We start from the raw sequence: 22,000 nt of genomic DNA, 5'->3' as shown, positions 1-22,000 counted from the left end.
CAACCTGCAATTCTTGAGGTAAGACAGGTATCAGACTGACACCTTTCAGCTCCAACAAACAAGGAGGCGTCCCTCTCAGACTAGAGAAAAGTACAATTACCGATAAAATATCTGTGGATTTCAGCCTTTTAAAAATATATAAACAAACAAGGGGAAATTATTTGGAATGAACCCATACCACAGAGACAGACAGAAAGGCTTAAAACTGGAAGGCACCGTTATTGTAAACCCTTGCAGTTTTTATCACAGTGTTCATTAAGAGAAGTTAATAAAGGCAACTGAATTAGTTTTAGTTCATACCAGTAAACAGTGCAAAAACAGCTCCAATGGTCAATTTTTAAAAATAACTGTAATCCTGCCTTTTGTGGGGAAAAAACAAGCACATTCGCCTCAGGCAGAATTCCCAGACAGGAATGTTCTATGTCAAATCACAATGTGATCTGAAAAGGAGGCAAGCAACTCCCATTAACCTACTCCTAGGTTAGTAGCCCTCCTTTTATTACAAGGCTCCACAGATCATGCATATTAAAAACCATTTTCAATGGCAATTATAGCATTTGCAACTCAGCTACGTATGATGCAGTGCTTCAGAGTTACTACTGTGTTACTGCTGAAACACTGGGCTGCAGCTGCTAAGCTGGGTTTAAGAGCTGTTGACCATATTTCTTAGGATTAAGAGGAATTCATTGAAACACATTCAGAAAAGGACAAATTACTTAATACTCACTTGTAACTGGTCTCTGAACACAGTCTCCTGAATCAATCTACACCGGGGAGACATGGTCTCTTGCACACAGCATCAGGAGTGCCCTGAAGCTCTAAGATATTTTTGGAACTCTGACTTGAAAGAAGTGGGAGGGCAGAATGGGAACTCAGTCTAAACATTCAATAACTGAGCAGGAGAAATGTGGCAAATCTGGATTAAAAACTAGGCTAATGGGTCCCAGGCTTTGTGGGTAACAATTGATATACTGGTCTAGGACTACAGCTGAATTGATCATTACCACTACTTCCCATTAAACTGTGGTTGGTCTAATCTGGAATAGAGCTTGTGCGGCTCCAAATGCCACTCTTGCAAACATGACACTGATTTTTGAAGGAGCCGAAGCTTCACAGTAAATACTAACACCCCTCCCCACCTTGCCACATGGCAGTGGTACATTGGCACCCAACACAGAAGCTCTTCATTTAGGCAGGGAAGAGGCAGGTTCAGTACAAGTTACAGAAATTCGAGGGACGGCTGACTGAGAAGCACCAGGCTAGGTAATACTGCCCAGAGAAAAATGTAAATCGTGAGCTCCATGTAGTGGCTCTGCAAATAATGAAACAGAACTGATCAGTGTCTAACTACTTTTGTTGGCAAACTCTGAAGGAAGTGGGGATCTAATATAGAGTTCACATGACAGTCCCATTAAAACAGTAGCAAACAACAGAAAAAGGCAGATAATTGGTTTGGTGTCAAAAGAAAAAGTTGGATGGCGTTTGTCTGCTCTTTTTGACATCCAATTTATGGATCACGGTCTCCCTGAGGATGCATGAAAGCAACAGCATGCAGTGTGCAGCTAAAAAATTCTGAAGACTACCTGAGTTTTGCAAAACAGTGAAGAGTGAATACGTTATTAGAGCTTGTAGCCCACAATTCTATGATGCAAAGATTCTGATCATGAGGAAGAGGAAGAGACTTATGGAATAAGGTTGAGCTTGAGCTCACACCAATCAAGTGGCCGCTCCAGAAGTTTGCTGTGAGGACCCCAGTAATATTCCATGACACTACAAGGTTTCTGATGGGATTTAAAGATAGCTCATCTTGCACCAGGAACCAGATTTTTCCCAGTGTGGATGAAAAAGTTCAGCTCCTCTACAAACTCCAAGCTTGATGTATTTGGCCATGTGTACGGTGTGCTGCTGCAGCCGCGCCGTTCTAAGGTGCACTGTGTGGCTGCTCTTTGGTGCTGGGAGAGAGCTCTCCTGGGGACGAAATAAAACCACCTCCAATGAGGGGCAGCAGCTTTATCCCACCAGCGAAGCACTGTCCACACCAGTGATTTCATCGTTAAAACTTCTGTCATTCGGGGGGGGGGTTTCACAGCCCTGAGCAACAAAGGTTTTAACGAGGCAAGTGCCAGCGTAGACAAAGCCTTGGTAAGGTAAAGCAGCTCAGGATTCATTGTCAGCCTAAGTGCCTATTTTTAGGCTTTGTCTATACTACCACTTCTGTTGGTCAGGGTGTGAAACACACACACACACACACACACACACAAACACACACCCCGACCGACGTTTCACCAGCAAATGTGCTGGTATGAACAGCGCTATGTCAGCAGGAGACGCTCGTTGGGGATGGTTTAATTATGTCGGCAGAAGAGCTCTCTCCTGCCGGCAAAGAACGGCTACACGGGAGACCTTACAGTGGCACTGCTGTAGCGGTATAGCTGTGCTGCTGTACGGTCTGTAGTGTAGACATGGCCTTAGTTAAACGAGACACTATTCAGAACCTAACAATACAACAAATCCAAGACTTCAGCAAAAAGGGTTGAGGAAACTGGCATGTAAAAAAACTCTGGAGCCCTCCTGATAAAAAGAATCGTAGGCCACATCTCCTCAGACAGTAAGATATAACCAGGCACACTGACATGTAAAGAAAAAACAGTATTTTTCACACATATATATCACTTTTCATCAGAGGAACTCAAAGCACTGTGGGTGGTATTCCCATTTTATAAATGGGGAAACTGCGGTACAGTGGAGCTGTGATTTTCCCATGTTACACAGCCATTCAATAGAGTCGTGACTAGAACCCAGTGCACCAAACCCTAGTCCCTTACTCTAGCCACTGGACAATAATGCCTCCCCGGTAAGCAGAACGCTTGCTAAACATCACACAAACACAAACTTGTAACAATGTCATAGATTGTCACCTGGGTGTACCAAAGAGCGTTTTTACATTGTACATGTCAACTCCGACTGGTGATCAGGAAGAATGCACTTATCCAAACAGTTCTTGACAAAAACAAAGCCTTTACCAATCGCTGAAGTGATGTAGCAAGTCAGCAGCACCACTGTCCTTCAGCTAGAGGAAAAAGACCCAGCGATAGAACATACAGAGTGTTAGCATTAGAGTACAGTAAAATGCCACAAAGCCCCAAAGCTGGATGGAAAGAGAGACAAGAGTGGATTCTTCTGACTCTGTCCCCAGGGAAAGAAGAGTTTCAACTGTCCTTTTAACGCTGAGGTTTAGCTGAAGAATGTCAGAAGGGGAACAAAGATTGTCCTGTCCAAAGTGTGTGAGCAGAAAGGGAAAACAGACAGAAAAACAGAGTCAGTTGATCAACCGTGCAAGTATCCATTAAGCAGTCAGTCATCTGACATCTCAAATACATCCAACAATTTCAAGGAGTAAATTACAACTGGTTAATTCTCACAAAGGAATCTGCAAGACTTCTGTTCTAAAGAACTACCTCCTTATATGCATTGTGTGTTCATTAGTGTGCCAATCTGTCTAGTTTAAATATGTAATAAAATCTCTTCAATAAAAAGCTGACAGTTGTCATAAGTGTTAGTTCAAAACCATTATATTTTGGAAGTCAGAAATAAATTAGATACGGTATTCTTCACCACTGGCTGTATATGAGTCTTCACGTTCTACATCCTTAATCCATGCTTTAATTAGTGAAATTATTCAAAATGGCACAAACAGAGCAGATTATTTACCTGTAATTGATCTCTGAATGTAGTATTCTGCACAGATACCAAATATTTTATCATATGGCTTAAGTGTTCTAAAATTATCAACATTTCTGGACTTTTCACCTCCCTCCAACAGAGGCATCAACTGTAAACAATGATGGATAGGTGCAAATATAGCATATCATAGAGTCCAACTGTCAGTTTCTTTTGATCCAAGACCACTAAGTCACACAGTTTTATATAACTATTCCACTGGAATACGAGTGTGGCTCTATGCAAGATACTACCTTTAGAGAACAATAATTACAGGTAACTCATTTGCCCTCTTAAAAGGTAAGTATTTCTACATAGGTCCATACTTTGAGACATCCTTCTATTTCTGTAACCTCAGAATTTAAATGAAAGGAGACATACAGAGGCATTTTTTCAGTAACAGTACACTAGACTGGCATTCTCAGGCAGACATCCTACCTTCTCTGCTCAGGGGCAGAGGAGACATGTAAGGGTAAGTTAAGAGTTCAGCTGGGGAGTCACTCAAATAAGTAATCACAAAGGCCTTGTTCTTCAGGAACTCTAATTTGAAGCTCAATGCAGATTCTAGGTAGATCAGTTTTGCCTGCCTCTGTGCACCTAGATGCAGATCTAGCATAATGGAGTCCACACCATAGACTTGCATTCAGTGCATAGACTTGAGCAGCTTAGTAGATGTGACCTACTATTTCACTTGTCCTCTCCCTTCAGCTCCATGGAATATGAACTCACTGAGTGAGACTGACAAAGTGAATGACTTTGGTTTACTTCAGCACCTCCAGTTACTGCAGCACTTGAAAGTAACAGTGGATCCCTCACTGCAGTGTTCCAACCTCATGCACCAATGAGTCTTAAGAAATTAATGGGCAGCTAAATAAGGAGTTTATCCTAATTTTTTGATGGCTATCAGCTGTAATACATCTTGAAAGTGAAGCTATCAATGACTTAATCCAGGCAAATACTGCTTTAGCGGTGACTGTCCAGCAATCACTTTCAGAAGTAGTTATGAGTCATTGGGTCCATTTTCCCTTTCAGAGACCTCTTTCAAAAAGCAAACAGGATTAAAAAAAAATCATGAAGCAAAACTGCAACATGAATTCTAACACTTACTTTATAATGTAAGGAAACATAGCAATTAATACACCAGAGAGAAAAACAACAGCAAAACAGAGTAAGTAGCTATTAAAACATCAAAGTCACCTTTGCACTGAGATCAGCTGGTGTCAGAAGTGAGGTGGGGAAGGAGGGAAAGAGAAAGAAAAGACAGTTGGACTATGATGTGCTATATTGTATATTTCCATCTCTTAGCTCTTGCCCCCAGAGAGAATGTGCAGTGTTTTGGAAGGTGAAGAGGAATTCCAGAAAGTACTAGAGCTTGAGAGCAAGAACATATAACAAAAGGAGTGGAGATCTATGAACAGATGACTACCCATCAGAGAACAGACCAATATTATGGTTTCTTCTTAGACAATCCAAGTGTTCACATAAAGTAACTGAGAAGTAGGTTTTGCTCTGAAGGCAGAACAGAAACCTTGGTACTGGGGGGAAAAACACTCAAAACTATATCCATTTTTTTTTTATTTTTAAAGCCTCTTGGATTAACACTAAACATATGGTCTCAAGAAACCTGAATGACATTTTTCAAAACCAGATTCTTAATGCACCTCCTCACTCTGCTTGACAGAATCAGACTGAGTCCAACTATAATGAACTTTCTCTAGATCACAGTAAGTGAAGCATATTCTTTGCAAACCATTATAGCAACTTTATTTTGCTTCCTGAGACAATGCAAAACTAAATCAGCTCTTTACTGTTATATGTACCTGACATGTGAACCTACAGTACTAAACTTTACACATTTGTATTGTCCCCAAACATTTCAGAAAGATCTTTTTTGTAAAGTACCATCCAATACAGTATACCTGACAATACAGGAATAGGAGGGGATTTACCTGAGGCACACCAATCTTTCTGCAAGCTTCCAGGAAATTCTCCACATTTCGTCTGCATTTTGCCATCGTTAGCTTAGGCTGCAAAGAAGCAGGGGAAGAAGGCATACAAAGTTCTTAATTGGCAGGATTTTTAAAAATAAAGCTTTTGGGTGAAATAAACTCATAATAAATCTGCAGGCCAAAAATGCATCATGATGACATAAGCTTGTCTAATTCAAAACAGAGCTCTGTTACAGGGTGGTTGGACATTTCCTTAGAAAGGCAGGCATGAAGTGAAAAGCTAACTCACGAAGTGCTGAAATGGATATTTTAATGGAAAAAGTATTTTGATCTGTGCAAAATATACACACAAAGTGTTATAAGATAGGCTGCACATTTGGTGTCTATTTTGAGTGGCTGCAATAACCTAATCTTAAAAATACATTTAGAATAAAACATACATACATAGCTCCAGTACGGTGACCTCTGAATTTCAGAGAAATTTTATTATATGAACCAACCTGGAGCCTATTCTGAATGATTAAATTATATGCATGTTTAAAACATATTTCAGTTAAAAAAAGAGGTACAAAAAGAGCCAGATGAAACCAGAGAAAATGGAAACTACTGCCTAAAGTTCCTTACAAGTGTGTTTCATATGGTTAACAGCAGAGTTCTAAATTGTATTTATCAGATTTTTCTTGAACGGGCATTTTCTGGTTAACTTCAACACTTTTACACAGACTTTAACTACTGGAAAAAGAATAGACTAGACAAACAGAAACAAGACATAAGATGCCCCTTTTCTCCCTTGTCCTGGCTACCCACATTGGGATAACAGTGGACCAGGCAGCTTCTGTGAGGCTAATACTCCCCCCTCTAAGCAGGTGGGTGGGAAGCTGGTGGAGCTTCAGCACCACACCCTCAACGTGCCAGACAGCACAGCTGAGCTGGTACAGAGGGGTAACTAATCTGTGCCAGGTTAAGGGCTGATACAGATTTCCCCCTACTGGAGTAAGGAGGGAAAACAGAGAACATATTACGGCTGGGTCACAATATAACCCCATTCCGCTCTCCAGGCACTGCGACTATATGCTGCCTCTTACTCAGGGCTTGTGGAAATGCCATGATTTAGCTCACAATGGAGAGTTGGAACCATCCAATTCCACGGAGAACAGGGCACAGAGATTATCTTCATTATGAAGCGAGTTTACTGAATGGCAGCTATATGCATCCATTTTTTGAGGATTCTGTAATCTGCCCAAAATGCCATCATATCTTTTTAGTCTGTTATCTAAACTATGGGGACATCTGCATGATCAAACAAGACCAGAGAAGACAAACCATAATGATATAGCACACAATGCTGTAAGTGCTAGGGAGAGTTCTAACACAAGTACTGTCTCCAAAATAAGTCAAAGCAAAACTTAACATACATTTTTCAACTTTTCCCCCAGAGACTCTCTTTGGTTTTCCTTTTTTATTTATATAGTCATTCATCGTGTTTTAAAATCATAACAAGCAAAAGAAATCTGCCTTTATGAGAGCAAAATGCATATTATATATTCAAAATACACTTGTATATTTCAAGTAGGCAAGAGCCCACCGGGGTGTCTTGTATAGCTCTGTTGGATTCTAACTTATGAAGCACTGCTGTGGGTATGCTACAAGCAGTAAGGGAAGGCAGATAATTTCCCATGCTCCACCAATCTTCAAGTAGTCTATTAGATTGCCTAAAAAAACCCAATGAAATGAACAGACTTGCCACAACAACAGGATCAATTCTGTAAGTGACTCCTCTTCATTTCCTGATTCTCATACCTTCTCTAGCCACATGTGGTATTTTGGTGGTACACATTTTTAGTTGCCACTGATGAAGTTATAGATACAGGTACTTTTCCTGCATTACTTTCCAAAATTTCTAAAGCACTGCCCAAAATATTGCAGTCAGGAAACTCAGAAGTATCTTCGTAAGCAATTTCTATTGCTGGGTGTACTTCCTGCTACAAACACTCCCAGAATACACGAAGATTAAGTTCCTGTCCTTTTGTTCCCAAAAGTGTGTATCTGGGCTTATCTGCCTTGTGCTCAAGGGAGTTTGAACAATCTGATCAATATGCCCTATCAAACTTCCTAAGAGAAAGAGTTGATGGTAATTTAAGTGGATCCAAGAATGGGAGTCTATTCACATCAGTTGAGATGGAATTCTGATTCCCTATTTCTTTCTTATGTTTTCTGTATTGTGTTGCCACACATCCATTTAAATGGTATATATCCCAGCTATCTGTCCTCCTCTGTTTCTAAGACCCTTTGACCCTCTGAAATATCCTGTTTTGGTTCTCATATTGAATCCTGCCTTTTGTTTTACTAAAATATAAAAAGTTCTCAAGTCCCATACCAGGGGTCGGCAACCTTTCAGAAGTGCTGTGCCGAGTCTTCATTTATTCACTCTGATTTAAGGTTTTGCGTGCCAGTAATACATTTTAACGTTTTTAGAAAGTCTCTTTCTCTAAGTCTATATTATATAACTAAACTATTGTTGTATGTAAAGTAAATAAGATTTTTAAAACGTTTAAGAAGCTTCATTTAAAATTAAATTAAAATGCAGAGCCCCCTGACCGGTGGCCAGGACCCAGGCAGTGTGAGTGCCACTGAAAATCAGCTTGCGTGCTGCCTTCGGCACGCGTGCCATAGGTTGCCTACCCCTGTCCTATACATAGTTCAATTAATAAAATCTGTGTTAGAAGTAACTATTTAAAATAGACACACAAATGTCACTAGTTTTTTATGGCTTTGCTACGCATTCTGCTTAGGCAAAGGAGACTGGTATTTTGTCAGCTCTGCCCAACATCAGAAGATGCTACATGTAGTCTCACAAGGACTATGAAATGCTATGATGAGAGCCAGACAACTACAACACACTGTTATATCTTTGTATACTTACTACAGCAGGCGAGGGGACATGGATGCTGGGAACTGATCGAGGCCGCACATGATTGGCTAAGTGGCAGAGAACAACTCCGTCAGTAAGAGCTGCTCCAAGATCACTAGGCAAAGGCACTTTTAACCGTGACTCAATATTCTATAAAAGAATGAAAAACATCCAACAAAATATGTATCACACAAAGCAAATAAGAATACAGTTAAATGATTAAATACTGCTGCTCTTCTCAAACTTATTTATTATGCAGAACATTTCATAACAGCAAAACCTCTCATGGACCAACATCCCTCTTAATTCTCTGGGGCTTGGTTCTCAAAAGGTTTCATTCTGTGGACCACCAGGATTCACAACTGACCAGTTTGAAAGCTACTGAGCTAAAAGACAAATGGAGTTTTCACAGTGCAGCACATGGAATTAAAATCCAGGAACTGAGATAAAAAGAATGTTACTCAAAACTGATGAAAACCACAAATCCCAGGGTGAGTAATCAAGGTCCAAGAAATATATTCCACATCCTCCAGGTACTCAGAGAATAGATGTACTATGAAAATAGTTGTCTTAAACATAGGAGTGGAATGTAGTCACCAGAGGCAAGAGATAACATTTTCCCTGCAAAGGAAAACTGAACTACTACGTTTAATCAGTTTAAGTTATCTTAAGCAGGAAAAGGCAATGAAGTGTAGTGCACCATGCAGCTCGGTCCCGCTCCGGCCGGGGCCGCATCACGCAGCTCGGCCCCGCTCCATCCGGGACGCTGGGTCGGGGCCGCATCAGGCGGCTCGGGCCCGCTCCATCCGGGACGCTGGGTCGGGCACCACGCGGCTGCTGCCCGCTCCATCCGGGCGCTGGGTCGGGGCCGCACCACGCGGCTCGGCCCCGCTCCATCCGGGGCGCTGGGTCGGGGCCGCACCACGCGGCTCGTCCCCGCTCCATCCGGGCCGCTGGGTCGGGGCCGCACCACGCGGCTCGTCCCCGCTCCATCCGGGGCGCTGGGTCGGGGCCGCACCACGCGGCTCGTCCCCGCTCCATCCGGGGCGCTGGGTCGGGGCCGCACCACGCGCTCGTCCCGCTCCATCCGGGCGCTGGGTCGGGCCGCACCACGCGGCTCGTCCCGCTCCATCCGGGCGCTGGGTCGGGCCGCACCACGCGCTCGTCCCCGCTCCATCCGGGCGCTGGGTCGGGCCGCACCACGGCTCGCCCCACTCCATCCGGGCGCTGGGTCGGGCCGCACCACGCGCTCGTCCCGCTCCATCCGGGCGCTGGGTCGGGCCGCACCACGCGCTCGTCCCGCTCCATCCGGGCGCTGGGTCGGGCCGCACCACGCGGCTCGCCCCGCTCCATCCGGGCGCTGGGTCGGGCCGCACCACGCCGCTCGCCCCGCTCCATCCGGGCGCTGGGTCGGGCCGCACCACGCGCTCGCCCCGCTCCATCCGGGGCGCTGGGTTGGGGGCTGCACCACGCGGCTCGACCCCGCTCCATCCGGGGCGCTGGGTCGGGGCCGCACCACGCGGCTCGTCCCCGCTCCATCCGGGGCGCTGGGTCGGGGCCGCACCACGCGGCTCGTCCCCGCTCCATCCGGGGCGCTGGGTCGGGGCCACACCACGCAGCTCGGCCCTGCTCCATCCGGGGCGCTGGGTCGGGGCCGCATCACGTGGCTCGGCCCCGCTCCGGCCGGGACGCTGGGTGGGGGCCGCACCACGCGGCTCGTCCCCGCTCCATCCGGGGCGCTGGGTCGGGGCCGCACCACGCGGCTCGTCCCCGCTCCATCCGGGGCGCTGGGTCGGGGCTGCACCACGGGGCTCCGCCCCGCTCCGGTCAGGGCGCTGGGTCGGGGCCGCACCACGGGGCTTGGCCCCACTCTGGCACTCTGGCCAGGGAGCAAGGTTGGGGGCCACACCATGCAGCTCCCAGAAGCCACGGCCTGGCCCCGCTCTGGCTCCTGCGCACTCCAATCGGAGCTGCAGAGGCAGTGCCTGCAGATGGGGCAGCATGCAGAGCCGCCTGGCTGTACCTCTGTATAGGAGCCAGAGAAGGGACATGCCACTGCTTTCGGGAGCCGCTTGAGGTAAGCGCCGCACGGAGCCTTCACCCCCTGAGCCTCTCCCCACACCCAACCCTCTGCCTCAGCCCTGATCCCCCTCTTGCTCTCCAAACCCCTTGATCCCAGCCTGGAGCACCCTCCCTGCACCCCAAATCTCTCATCTCCAGCTCCACCCAGAGCCCGCAGCCCAGCTGGAACCTGCACCCCTGCTCCCCCTACTGCCCTCCGAACCCCTCGGTCCCAGCCCAGAGCACCCTCCTACACCCCAAACTCCTCATCCCCAGCCCCACCCCAGAGCCCACACCCCCTCTTGCACCCCAACCCCAATTTTGTGAGCATTTCATGGCCCGCCATACAATTTCTATTCCCCGTAGTGGCCCTCAAGCCAAAAAGTTTGCCCACCCCTGCTTTAAGTTCATAAGTGGAAGAAAAAAATCCATTCTGGTGAAGTGCTTACATTCACTACTGTATTAGCATCAGCATTTATGGAATGAGTAATAAGTCTTATTCCCTGACAAAGTCTCAAACAATTACAATGATAACTTACATTTCTAGTATCAGAGGGGTGGCCGTGTTAGTCTGGATCTGTAAAAAGCAACAGAGTCCTGTGGCACCTTATAGACTAATAGTCTTATAGTCTATAACGTGCCACAGGACTCTGTCGCTTTTTACATTTCTAGGTACCTTTCATCCCAAAAGATTCCAAACCACTTTACAAACACTTCTAAAAGTCACTTCCTGCACTACAGAAATGCAGGCATCTCTGGGGTGAAACACCACAGCAGCATAACAGACCATAGCATTTTTATTATTTATTATGTGTACTGTGGTAGTGTAGTGCCAGTAATGGACCACAACTCCACTGTGCTAATTTCTGTACAAACACAGAACAAAAGGACAGTCCCTGCCCCACAGAGCTTACTCTCTAAGGGCTCGTCTTCAGTACCAGGGTAAACGACCAAAGTTACGTTACTCCAGCTACATGAATAAGGTGGCTGGAGTCGACGCATCTTAAGTCGACTTACCCTGGTGTCTTCACTGCACTGCGTCGATGGGAGATGCTCTCCTGTCGACTTACCTTACTCTTCTGGGGGAGCTGGAATACTGGAGTCGACCGGAGAGCGCTCTGCCGTCGATTTAGCGGGTCTTCACTAGACCCGCTAAATCGACACCCGCTGCATCGACTGCAGCAGTGATCTCCCCGGTAGTGAAGACAAGCCCTAAGTATAAGACAGGAGACAACAGGTGGATACCAACAGATGGGTAGTAAAAGGAAACATGATATTAGTTAGCAGTGGTCTGAGCACACCAATTGCCTAACCATTGCCAAGCTTTTTGTAGGCATCATGGCAAAGGAGAGTTTTAAGAAGGGATTTGAAAGAGGACAATGAGGTGGCTTTACTGATGTTTACAGGGAGTTCCTCCCAGCTGGGAGGAGCGGCCTGGGAGAAAGCACAAAGATGATCTTTAAATCTTCAAACAAGTGGGCGATGAACACTGGCTTCACTGGCAATCAGGTGGGAGTGGACAACTGGACAGTGTACGAGAAGTGACGTTACATGACAGGAGTAAGATGAAGAATACTGTAGCCAACTGAATGGAAAATTTTTAGATTGTGAAGTTACTAACATTTAATTTATCCAACAGACTATGGCTGGCACTGGTTAAATGAAGCAAGTCCAAAACAACGAAGAAACATTTGTATCATTCTTGCAGTGAATTTGCTAAAACGTCTTGTACACTAGTTACTGCTAGTACACACCTTCCGCAGTTGCTCCATTAGCTCCAACTCTTCCTCACGTTGCTTCGAGTTCTGCCTTGCTCTGGAGTCTGTAGAATCATTAGGAGGAGATGAGGCAGAAGAGGGAGATGAAGCAACAGCTAGAAAAACAGCATGAAGGAAAGTGACAAACTGCGTTTGATTCGGAGGTATTCCTTTAATGCAGTATTATACACACACAGTATGCAAGTTTGGGTACAGTACATTTCTATTCACAAATTGATTTCCTTCATTAGATTATTAATCTAAGCAAGGCTTAGATGCTGTTAATTTTCTTTTGCCCAATAAACACTTGCATAAAAAGGATTAATTTTAGATAGCTTTGTGCAACTTTCATCAGTCTTGCTATAAAAGGTATGAATTCTGGTATGTACTACAGTACAATGCAAAGTCTATAACGTTGCCTTCGTTGCTATCAAGGGGATTAATAAATAGCATTATAATAGCCTCTGTATAGGTGAAAGTATAAATCCAGGAGAGCACAGCACTAATTCCCCCCATACACACACTCCACAAATTTGCACATAAAATTCTTTGATATTTGTTAAATTTATTTATTACCAAGACAAAAATATTGGACTTATTACAAATGGGACTATAATGGTTTATTCTAAGAAAGTTTAGCGACTGGTGTCCACAGATAGGTCTCTAAAGCTAATTTGATGAGAATAAAGCTACTGCCGCCAAGATAATGCAATTGTGCAAAAATTGGTTAATATAACTTTGTAACACAGTCCAGCTTCTCCCGCTATATAACCTACCTTTGTTCATTTCATCCCTTACAGCTGCTCGGAAAAGGAAACTCTCAGGTCGCTGGGAAGGGTTTCTATAGGAAGGAGGAGCGGCAGGGCCAGGATACAGAGAGGAAAGGTGGACTGAACAAATGTGGAAAGGCACAGGAAAGGAAAGAAGGAGAAAGAAGAAAAAGGTTACGAGTTTAATAGGAAATGGGTTCAGCACTGTAGTAATTAAAAGAACAAAATAAAATTATAACCTAATGACAAGATAAATTACAGCCATGCATGATAAAAGCATAGGACAGAAAGAGGCACCTTCAAGAGCACTTGCATGCTAAGCACATTGCATGCACTTTTATACCATCAACTTGTTCCATTTTGTATTTAATGTGTCATTAGGGCAACGCCAGTGCCAGAGCCTGGAAAATGTGGAGCCCCACTACTTCCCACAGAATGTGCCAGCAGCTCTGTGCTCTATTTACTTATGCGACTCCAGAGAGAACTTAACAACAAATCAGGCCCACAGACAGAGCAGTCCAGCTTACGGATAGGAATGACATCTTTAATGGTCTAGCTACGCAAGCAAGCAATTTAACCTACTTTATCCCTTCTTTTTAGACTTTCTGCATCTCTCTCCTGTTACCTGTTTGGGTAGTAGGTGAAGCTGCTGATATAGTAGATCTGTCATCACTCTGTGGACAAATAAGTAAAACAGCATTAATGATCCTTATTGAGAGAGGCTACAGCTAGCTTTTCAGAAGTTACCGTCCACCTAGACACATTTCAGAAAAAAAAAATATAAGGGAAAAAACCAGCCTATTTTTTAAAAAAGATGTACAATAGGCACTTGGTTTGCAGAACTGATGCAAGTCATCTTCTTCAAGGAATAAAACGGTGAACAAGGTATTGCTTCTGGAAAGGACAGTGGCAATGCTGTGTTTGAATATTTTTCACGGTGGGAATAGGGATAGTACCTGTTTTTCAATTAAATATCATGCAGAACATGCAAGACAGCAGCTTTGATCCGAATACACAGCCCACTCTAAATCTTTGCAAGAGCAAAATTAGTACTAATTGAATTTCACTCTCCTGCCCACCCTCGGAGTAATATTGTGGTTAGAACTAATAAAAGTGCTGATCAAAGATTAGTTAATGATGGATTAACAATTTCTTGTGATTAATGCTTTTTTACTATTCAATATAATAAAGTTTCCATAGCAGATGATGATGTACAGGATAATCACGTTTTATGGTAAGAGTAAACTTGTAAAGAAAAAAAGCAGTGACATTTCCAGTAAGCTACAAGTCAGTAGATGGCTTGGGGAAGAGAAAATAAAAGAAATGGTGACAGGCAACAAGAATGTAAGAATCAATCCATACAGGGATTGAAACCCTGCTAGCTACAAACATATTTGCATGGTTTAGGCTCACTGAAGATAGGACCAAAAGCTAAAGCAACATAAAACCTACTGCAATTTAATCAGGTCAGTCAAGTTCATAAACTCTGAATTTCAGATTAGAAGCTGACAGACTAACACATATTAAAATAGAATTATGGATCTCAGAGTTTTTTGTTAGCTTTACTGGTGAATAATAGCTAGAGATACCTTGACAGATCTGAAGGCATGAGGCAGGGTGGTAGCACAGCCCTCTTGAGCCAACCCTGACAGCGACTGAACACGGAAAGAAAGAACACGGCAGTACGAACGTTAGCAAACAGTTGACAGGATGTGCATGGGCAAAATGCACCAGTAGGATTAAAAAGGGGCAGGTACTTACAAATGTTCAAGTGTGGCAAAGATATTAGTGGGGAGAGGTAAAAATGCCAGAATATTTATTTGCTAAAATTAAAATACACCGCTACCTTGATATAACGCCACCCGATATAACACGAATTTGGATACACTGCGGTAAAGCAGTGCTCCGGGGAGGTGGGGCCGCGCACTCCGGTGGATCAAAGCAAGTTCAGTATAACACGGTTTCACCTATAACGCGGTAAGATTTTTTGGCTCCTAAGGACAGCGTTATATCGAGATAGGGGTGTACAATTAAAATTTTCCTACCCTCAAAAATATTACAGTCCATTAACTTGAAAAATAGGATGTTTCATTTAAAACAAGAACACAATCACACCAAAAGCAGAACTAAGAACTATCATATTGGTAGAAAGCTCTTCAGTCATATACTGACTGCACTGGTCACCACACTCACTGACACGAAAGCCACTAATTAATTTTAAACCACTAATCAGAATAAACAGATTTGTGTACACTTTCAAAATACAAATTTCACATTGAATTGGTTGTTTTCCTAGTAACTTCATGAATGTGCAGAAAACAACATCATCTGATTAGCTCCAAGGCACAAGAACAGGCACAACATCTGATTATTTTCACAATGAACAATTTAAAAAGTGATATGTGTGAGTTAAAATCCCAGTGACAGAAACTAGGCTATCAGAGAAGATGTCCGAAATGAAGCTTTTCAATGCTTTAGTGAGCAAATTGCCCTCACTAGGAGGGTGGTGAAGCACTGGAATGGGTTACCTACGGAGGTGGTGGAATCTCCTTTCTTAGAGGTTTTTAAAGTCAGGCTTGACAAAGCCCTGGCTGGGATGATTTAGTTGGGGATTGGTTCCTGCTTTGAGCAGGGGGTGGGACTAGATGACCTCCTGAGGTCCCTTCCAACCCTGATATTCTATGATTCTATGATTCACATTTTAATAAATGTCAAAGAGGCAGAAGATGAACTACTCTTTACATTTACACAGTGGTTCTTGCTTTTTACTGGTAGAAGTTTTTAAACCAATAGTGCAGCTTGGGGACCAAAGTCTGGAAAAGCAATATTTGGTGCCCGTATGCTGGCTAGCTATGGACCCCTCAGCTGTTACTTCTGCTCTCAAACATGTGCAATGAGTGTGATGAAAAGGCTACAGCCTACATAGTCTGCTAGAGAGCAAAGGAGAGTACACATAAAGACACATTGACTATACACCCTGACTGCTAAATCTTGCCCATGATTCAACACACAAAGGGCCTGTAGTGTGTCAACATGGCAAGTTATAGGGGAGTCTGGATCAGGCACAACAGTTTCACTGTAGTTCTACCCAGTCCTACATTTTCCTGCACACATGAAATGCAAACTCAGAACTGTGCCCTTAGATTTTAAGTGGTACGAACTAGACTATATCCTTCAAGTTATTAGAGAGTATACTCAAAGCGGCACAATTCAGGAGCTGGATAAGTAAGGAAGGGACCAGTACTTTCCAAAACTGTTTTCAAATAATACTTGAACGTATACAAAACAACAAAAGGTTACTACCTCCAACAACCATCTAGGTGTAATGCGCACACACTTGTTTGTTGAAATCTTAATGTGTCTGTTACCACACTGCCCCTTTCGAAAAACAGACAGTTAGAAGTCATCTCTTACCGAAACTATGTGCAGGGCCAGCCTTAAGCACAAGTATCTCGGTAGCCTGAGTAGCTCACATGACAACTTCCTCACCACATTCATATAGTGGGGGAGGAGAAGGGGTGTTGTGAGGCCTGGTTCGTGCCTGGGATACAGTTGACAAAACAAGTAATGATGCCTAAAGAATGGGATTAGTGCAGGCCCACAACCTTAACTTAACACTTTCTTTCTGTAAGAAAAAGAGCAAGTCATCCCTGACACAGGCTAACAGAAGGGCTTAGACCCAAATCGCACACCCATCAGCAGGCAACAGGGAGGAAACAGCGGTACACAAAAGGGTAAGACAGCCACAACAGTAACACACTGCATGCTCTTCACCTGTTTGAGAGTCCCCGGCCTTCTTTTAATGGTATTGGTGTTACTGTCAATCTCAAACACAAAGAGAGGCTCAAAGCCATTCTGTCAGGAACAGCAGAGGAAAGAGAGGAAAAAGAGGAGGAAGTAAAGTGAGGCAAAGAATCATCTTGAGAAGACGCAGATTCAACGACAAAGGAACCAGGATACTGGTCCTGGCGACAGGTTCAACAATTCATTCCTAAAATATGCTGTCGTAAACTCTTCACTTGGCCTCCATGCTCAGCTCTTATTACTGAAGTCAGAGGAACTTCCCTGCACTAGGACTAATTGCAGCATATAGGGATTGTACAGAGCAGATTCAGAAGAAGAACTGGGCCCTAGATGAATCAGAATATCACAGTTTAATGTCTGTATTATGGGTGAATTCAATAATTAAGTATTTAGATACTGAAAAGGACACCCTCTGTCTGATAGTCAGAAAAATCAAAAATACAAGTTACGATATCGCTAAATCCTGCTCACTTTACTCACACAATTATTACTGCCCTGCAGTAGTGCTTCCAGGTCCTAATTGTGGATCACGGCCCCAACATACTAGGTACTGTGCACACAATGAAAAGATGGTCCATGACCCAAAGAGCTTATGATCCAAGTATAAGCTGAGTCATGACAGGTGAATACAACAAACAGGGTGAGGCCCAGGCAACCATGAGAGGACAAATACAGTAAAAAGCAGTGGTCACAGCACAGGCTGAGACCTTGGTATTGTCAATGCAAGTAACCTCAGTTATAGTCAATGGGACTACTTTTGTGAGTAAGGCAAGCAGGATTTGGTTCTAGTGTACAACTGACACATGGATAACAACCCCCTTTGACTCCCCTCAGAGAACAGTGATTTCTCTCTCTCATTTTTTAGCAAACTTTTAGTCAGTCTAGCTGAAATTAATCAACAAGATTGAAGTTCATCACAGTGTGCACATTTCCGATACTATGGCCTAACTCCACTTATCATGGAATCACTTGAATTCACACACATTAGAAGAAACATACAACTAATCTGTACTGCTGTTGGTGCTTGCAGGAACTGTATGTGTATCTGTGTATTGTGAGGACAACAGACCTTTAAAAGGAAAGTGTACAAACAAAATAAAGTACTACAGCTGAAAGTCTACAGCATTTCACAAATCACAAAATTAGGCAAAGTTTATCTTTACAGCAACCATTCTCATGAAGGGCAACATTTACAAAGAGGCCCAAGAAAATATATGGTGTGAGACTTCAAAAGAAGGCTGCAAACCTAAGTTCCTTTTCCATTACCACTTTCTATGCATGCAAGAAGAGGGGGAAGCATACAAAGTTTTCCAATCAACCTGTTTTCATGCAGTTTCCTTACAAGCAGGTGAAACTATTGTTTAGAGCAGCGGTTCTCAAATTGTGGGTCAGGACCCCAAAGTGGGTTGGGACCCCATTTTAATAGGGTCACCAAAGCTGGTGTTAGATTTGCTGGGACATGGGGCTGAAGCTGACAGCTGAGCCCCACCACCCAGGGCTGAAGCCCACACCCAAGGGCTTGAGTCCTGAGCAGGGGGGCTCAGGTTACAGGCCTACACCCCCTACCCCTGCTGTGGTGGTGGGGCTTGGGTGGGCTCAGGCTTCAGTCTACCCTCCTGGGGTCGTGTAATAATTTTTGTTGTCAGAAGGGGGTCACAGTGCAATGAAGTTTGAGAACCGCTGGTTTAGAACAAAAAAAAGCAACTTCTCAGTTTGCAGAGCTCTGACGTAATGAGGGAAATTCCAAACAAAAGCTCTTTATTATAGTTCTACATAAAACTCCATTGTGTTTAAAATAGAACACTACTCCCATAAAGCAAGAGTAATTGTTAGAGTCTCCACTGGAATAAAATTAGGTACTTTCAAATAAAATTTATCTGCATGTTCAGAAGTGCACAATAATTACTTAGGTCAAATTCACTAAAATCCATATAATCATTCATAGTTTTTTGAAGCAGAGAAAAGAAAGGTGGTGTTTATTCTTCCCAAGTCCACCTAGACACATTTCAGAAAATAAATATAAAGAAAAAAACAGCCATCAAGAAGTGGGAGTGAAGCATGTAACGCTCTCTGCACATCAGTGGAAGAAGAAATCCCTTCCAGAATGTACAAAAGCTAGCTGTGAAAGAAAAATAAATTACATTTCAAATCCCTAAGGCTGGTGAAAGCGACAGATGAAGCCTAACTGGAGTTAAAGTAGTTTTAACACCAATCACAAACAACTCTTTTGAAGCAGACTGATAACTTGCCCAATAACAAGCATCTGTTCTTTTTTAGAAACAGTACTTTTTTATAAATGTAAATGCTACATTTTATGAAATTTCCATCGCTCAATGTTTAGTTACTCATTAGAAACAGTTTTCCTGGTTTATATAATCAATAGGCATAAGTATGATCATTCTCAGTACAAAACAATCTGCAGCACATGATGAACAGTTCATCAGAACTGGTATTTTCAGGCAAAGAGTACTGGATTATTATAATTTAATAATTCTGCAAAATAGTAAAAATTAACAGAATGGGGAAACCAATTTAACAGTTTGATGTAAAAATTTCCCTATTAGCTTGGCTGTCACTTGGTAAAATATGCAGATGTGAACATCAGTGAAGATATTAAAAGAAGTCCACAGTGATTAAAGTCCCAGTAACATAACAGGGAAAGAACATTTCTGAAATCTCCATGTAGTTATGTACAGCATATAAAACGCAGTAGATTAATTTAATACTTTACCAGTTGAACAACAACATCAAATAGAAAAGATTCCCTATAATATGCCTTATAAATATATTCCAAACACTTAAAGTTCATAAAAACCGAGTATCAACAACTGGTAGAAAAATAACCTTTTCTGTTTAGTTTTTTCCCCCTGAATTTATTATATAAGAATGAGTAAATAAGTAAAATATACTCTGCACTACAAGATAATGATCTATATTAGATCAGGGGTCAGCAATCTTTCAGAAGTGGGGTGTCAAGTCTTCATTTATTCACTATAATTTAAGGTTTCGCGTGCCACTTATACATTTTAACATTTTTAGAAGGTCTCTCTCTATAAGTCTATAATATATAACTAAACTATTGTTGTATGTAAAGTAAATAATAGTGCAGCGAGATGAGCAGGGCCAACGGCTGGTATCCCAGGCTGGCAGCGAACTGAGTGGGGCCGGTGGCCAGGACTCCGGCTGGCAGGGGGCTGGCAGCCGGTATCCCAGGCCGGCAGTGGGCAGAGCAGGGCCGGCGGCCAAGACCCTTTCCATCCGCTGGCCGGGGTGCCGGCTGCCAGCCCCACTCAGCCTGCTGCCGGCCTGGGGTTCTGTTCATCCAGGCCGGCAGCAGGCTGAGCGGGGCTGGTGGCCGGGACCCCAGCTGGCAGCAGAGTGCCACTAAAAATCGACTTGTGTGCCACCTTTGGCACGCGCGCCGCAGGTTGCCGACCCCTGATATAGATAGTTCTAAGCATGACCATATCTAAAAGCAAAAACTAAATGTAACTCCTTAATTTATTACATATCCTATTTCTTATCGTTCCAACATCTAATCTGTATTTAATATGAAATGAAGCACTTGTGTAGTGAGAGAGATGCCAAGCATTATGCAATCCCAACAACTTGAATAGGGAAAATCTTCACAATTTTGACCTCTCTACTATCGAGTTTCAATGCTCCTGAGCTGCTCTTGATAACCTTGCTGTACACAGGAACACTCAGGCAGAGAACTGAAGGGTATGTAATAAAAAAATAAATCTGAGGCATGCAGTCATGCAATGGCAGGCAGATCTGATGCATTTTCTGTAGGCGATGAAAGGAGAAAACTACTGCATTAACTCAACTCTTCAGTTACTATGAATCTCTCTAAGGTACTATGAAAGGAATAGCATAAAACGTGAATGAAGTAGCTCTATTAATGTTTCAACTTTTTTAAAACAGCCAGAATCGGTGATTTTATACACACTTTCACTGATAAACCGTGAAACAGAAGCAAAGAATAATATGCAACTTGTGAAATCCAATAGTATCAGAGTTCACAACAAAATCACTTTGCAGAGAAGATCGTCATGTTTTATGCTATTCAGATTAGCTCTACCAAATCTGTCTAATCTGAGTGAATCATGCTAACTCTATGTTCTAGATTCTGCCATATAAACAGGCCATTTCGTGCAGGGTTCTTACCACTAACAAGGCACTATCATCAGTGTGCTGAGACCTTCTGGATGGAAAAGGACACTGAGGAGGTGGGAGAGATGGAGGAATGTCAGAAACATACAAACACAATGACATAATATACAAACTCACACAAACATTCTGGAATATGGTGAGTTTCTTTATGTTGATAGCATTTTCGGGCAATTTTGCTATATGGTTTACCTTGCAATATAGTATGTGTAACTAAACAATAGAAAATGTATTAATATGTAGTCACATGATCTGTGGTTAGAATGTGTTTGTACCAATTCAAGAACAAATTATTTTATTTTCTGTTGCTGTTCTTTTTCTTACTGTGGCATTGCAAGGGAATCCTTAGAAAATATTACAAATCAGAAGACTATCAAGTAAGAAAGGAGGAAAAACAGTCCAGTATGCATAATTTTCACATGAAAGAGTCAACTGGAAAATGCTTCTCAACTAATTTCCTGCGTACTGTAGTCATTAATGCTTCCGATCTGATTAATACTGCCAACTAGATTATATTTCAATAGGATAAAAAGCTATTTTATTACTCTACAGAAATTTGATGCGGAAAATGAACAAATGCCATTAGATCAGGTCTGCTTTTAAGCCATGATCTGTTTCAGCACAGTGTGAAACCATTAAAAAAATGTTTTCAAGTATAATTTAGTTATTAGAGTTTAGGTAATTAGAACAGCAAAACCAAAGCTGGTATTGTTTATTGGTAACACAAAAAGTTCTGATGTTTCATTTTCAGGAACAGTAATTTAACAATAATGAAATATGTGAAGAAAGGGAAGAGAGGACACTAGGACAGAAATGACTGCAACACAGTACAAGAGCTTATTTTAGTATGCCTAA

General features: G+C 42.9%; 1 protein-coding gene across 5 annotated transcripts in view; it reads right to left on the bottom strand.

Moving 5' to 3' along the window:
• Nucleotides 1-22,000, bottom strand: part of LRCH3 (leucine rich repeats and calponin homology domain containing 3) — a 102,963-nt gene that overhangs the window by 7,857 nt on the left and 73,106 nt on the right. For 2 of the 5 annotated variants that reach the window (XM_039487609.1, XM_039487607.1), the window contains 6 exons: nucleotides 21,143-21,196; nucleotides 13,794-13,842; nucleotides 13,175-13,288; nucleotides 12,396-12,514; nucleotides 8,593-8,730; nucleotides 5,670-5,747 (listed from right to left, as the gene is read on the bottom strand). In XM_039487609.1, the coding sequence (XP_039343543.1) occupies nucleotides 5,670-5,747; nucleotides 8,593-8,730; nucleotides 12,396-12,514; nucleotides 13,175-13,288; nucleotides 13,794-13,842; nucleotides 21,143-21,196 (552 nt within the window). Of the gene's footprint in view, nucleotides 1-5,669; nucleotides 5,748-8,592; nucleotides 8,731-12,395; nucleotides 12,515-13,174; nucleotides 13,289-13,793; nucleotides 13,843-15,777; nucleotides 17,024-19,034; nucleotides 19,092-21,142; nucleotides 21,197-22,000 lie in introns of those variants that run through there. The other 3 variants (XM_039487608.1, XM_039487610.1, XM_039487613.1) reach the window with 3 other exon arrangements.

The sequence above is a fragment of the Mauremys reevesii genome, linkage group 9, assembly GCF_016161935.1.
Source record: "Mauremys reevesii isolate NIE-2019 linkage group 9, ASM1616193v1, whole genome shotgun sequence".
In the NCBI taxonomy this organism is placed as follows: domain Eukaryota; kingdom Metazoa; phylum Chordata; order Testudines; family Geoemydidae; genus Mauremys; species Mauremys reevesii.
This window is presented reverse-complemented; position numbering and strand designations above follow the sequence as displayed.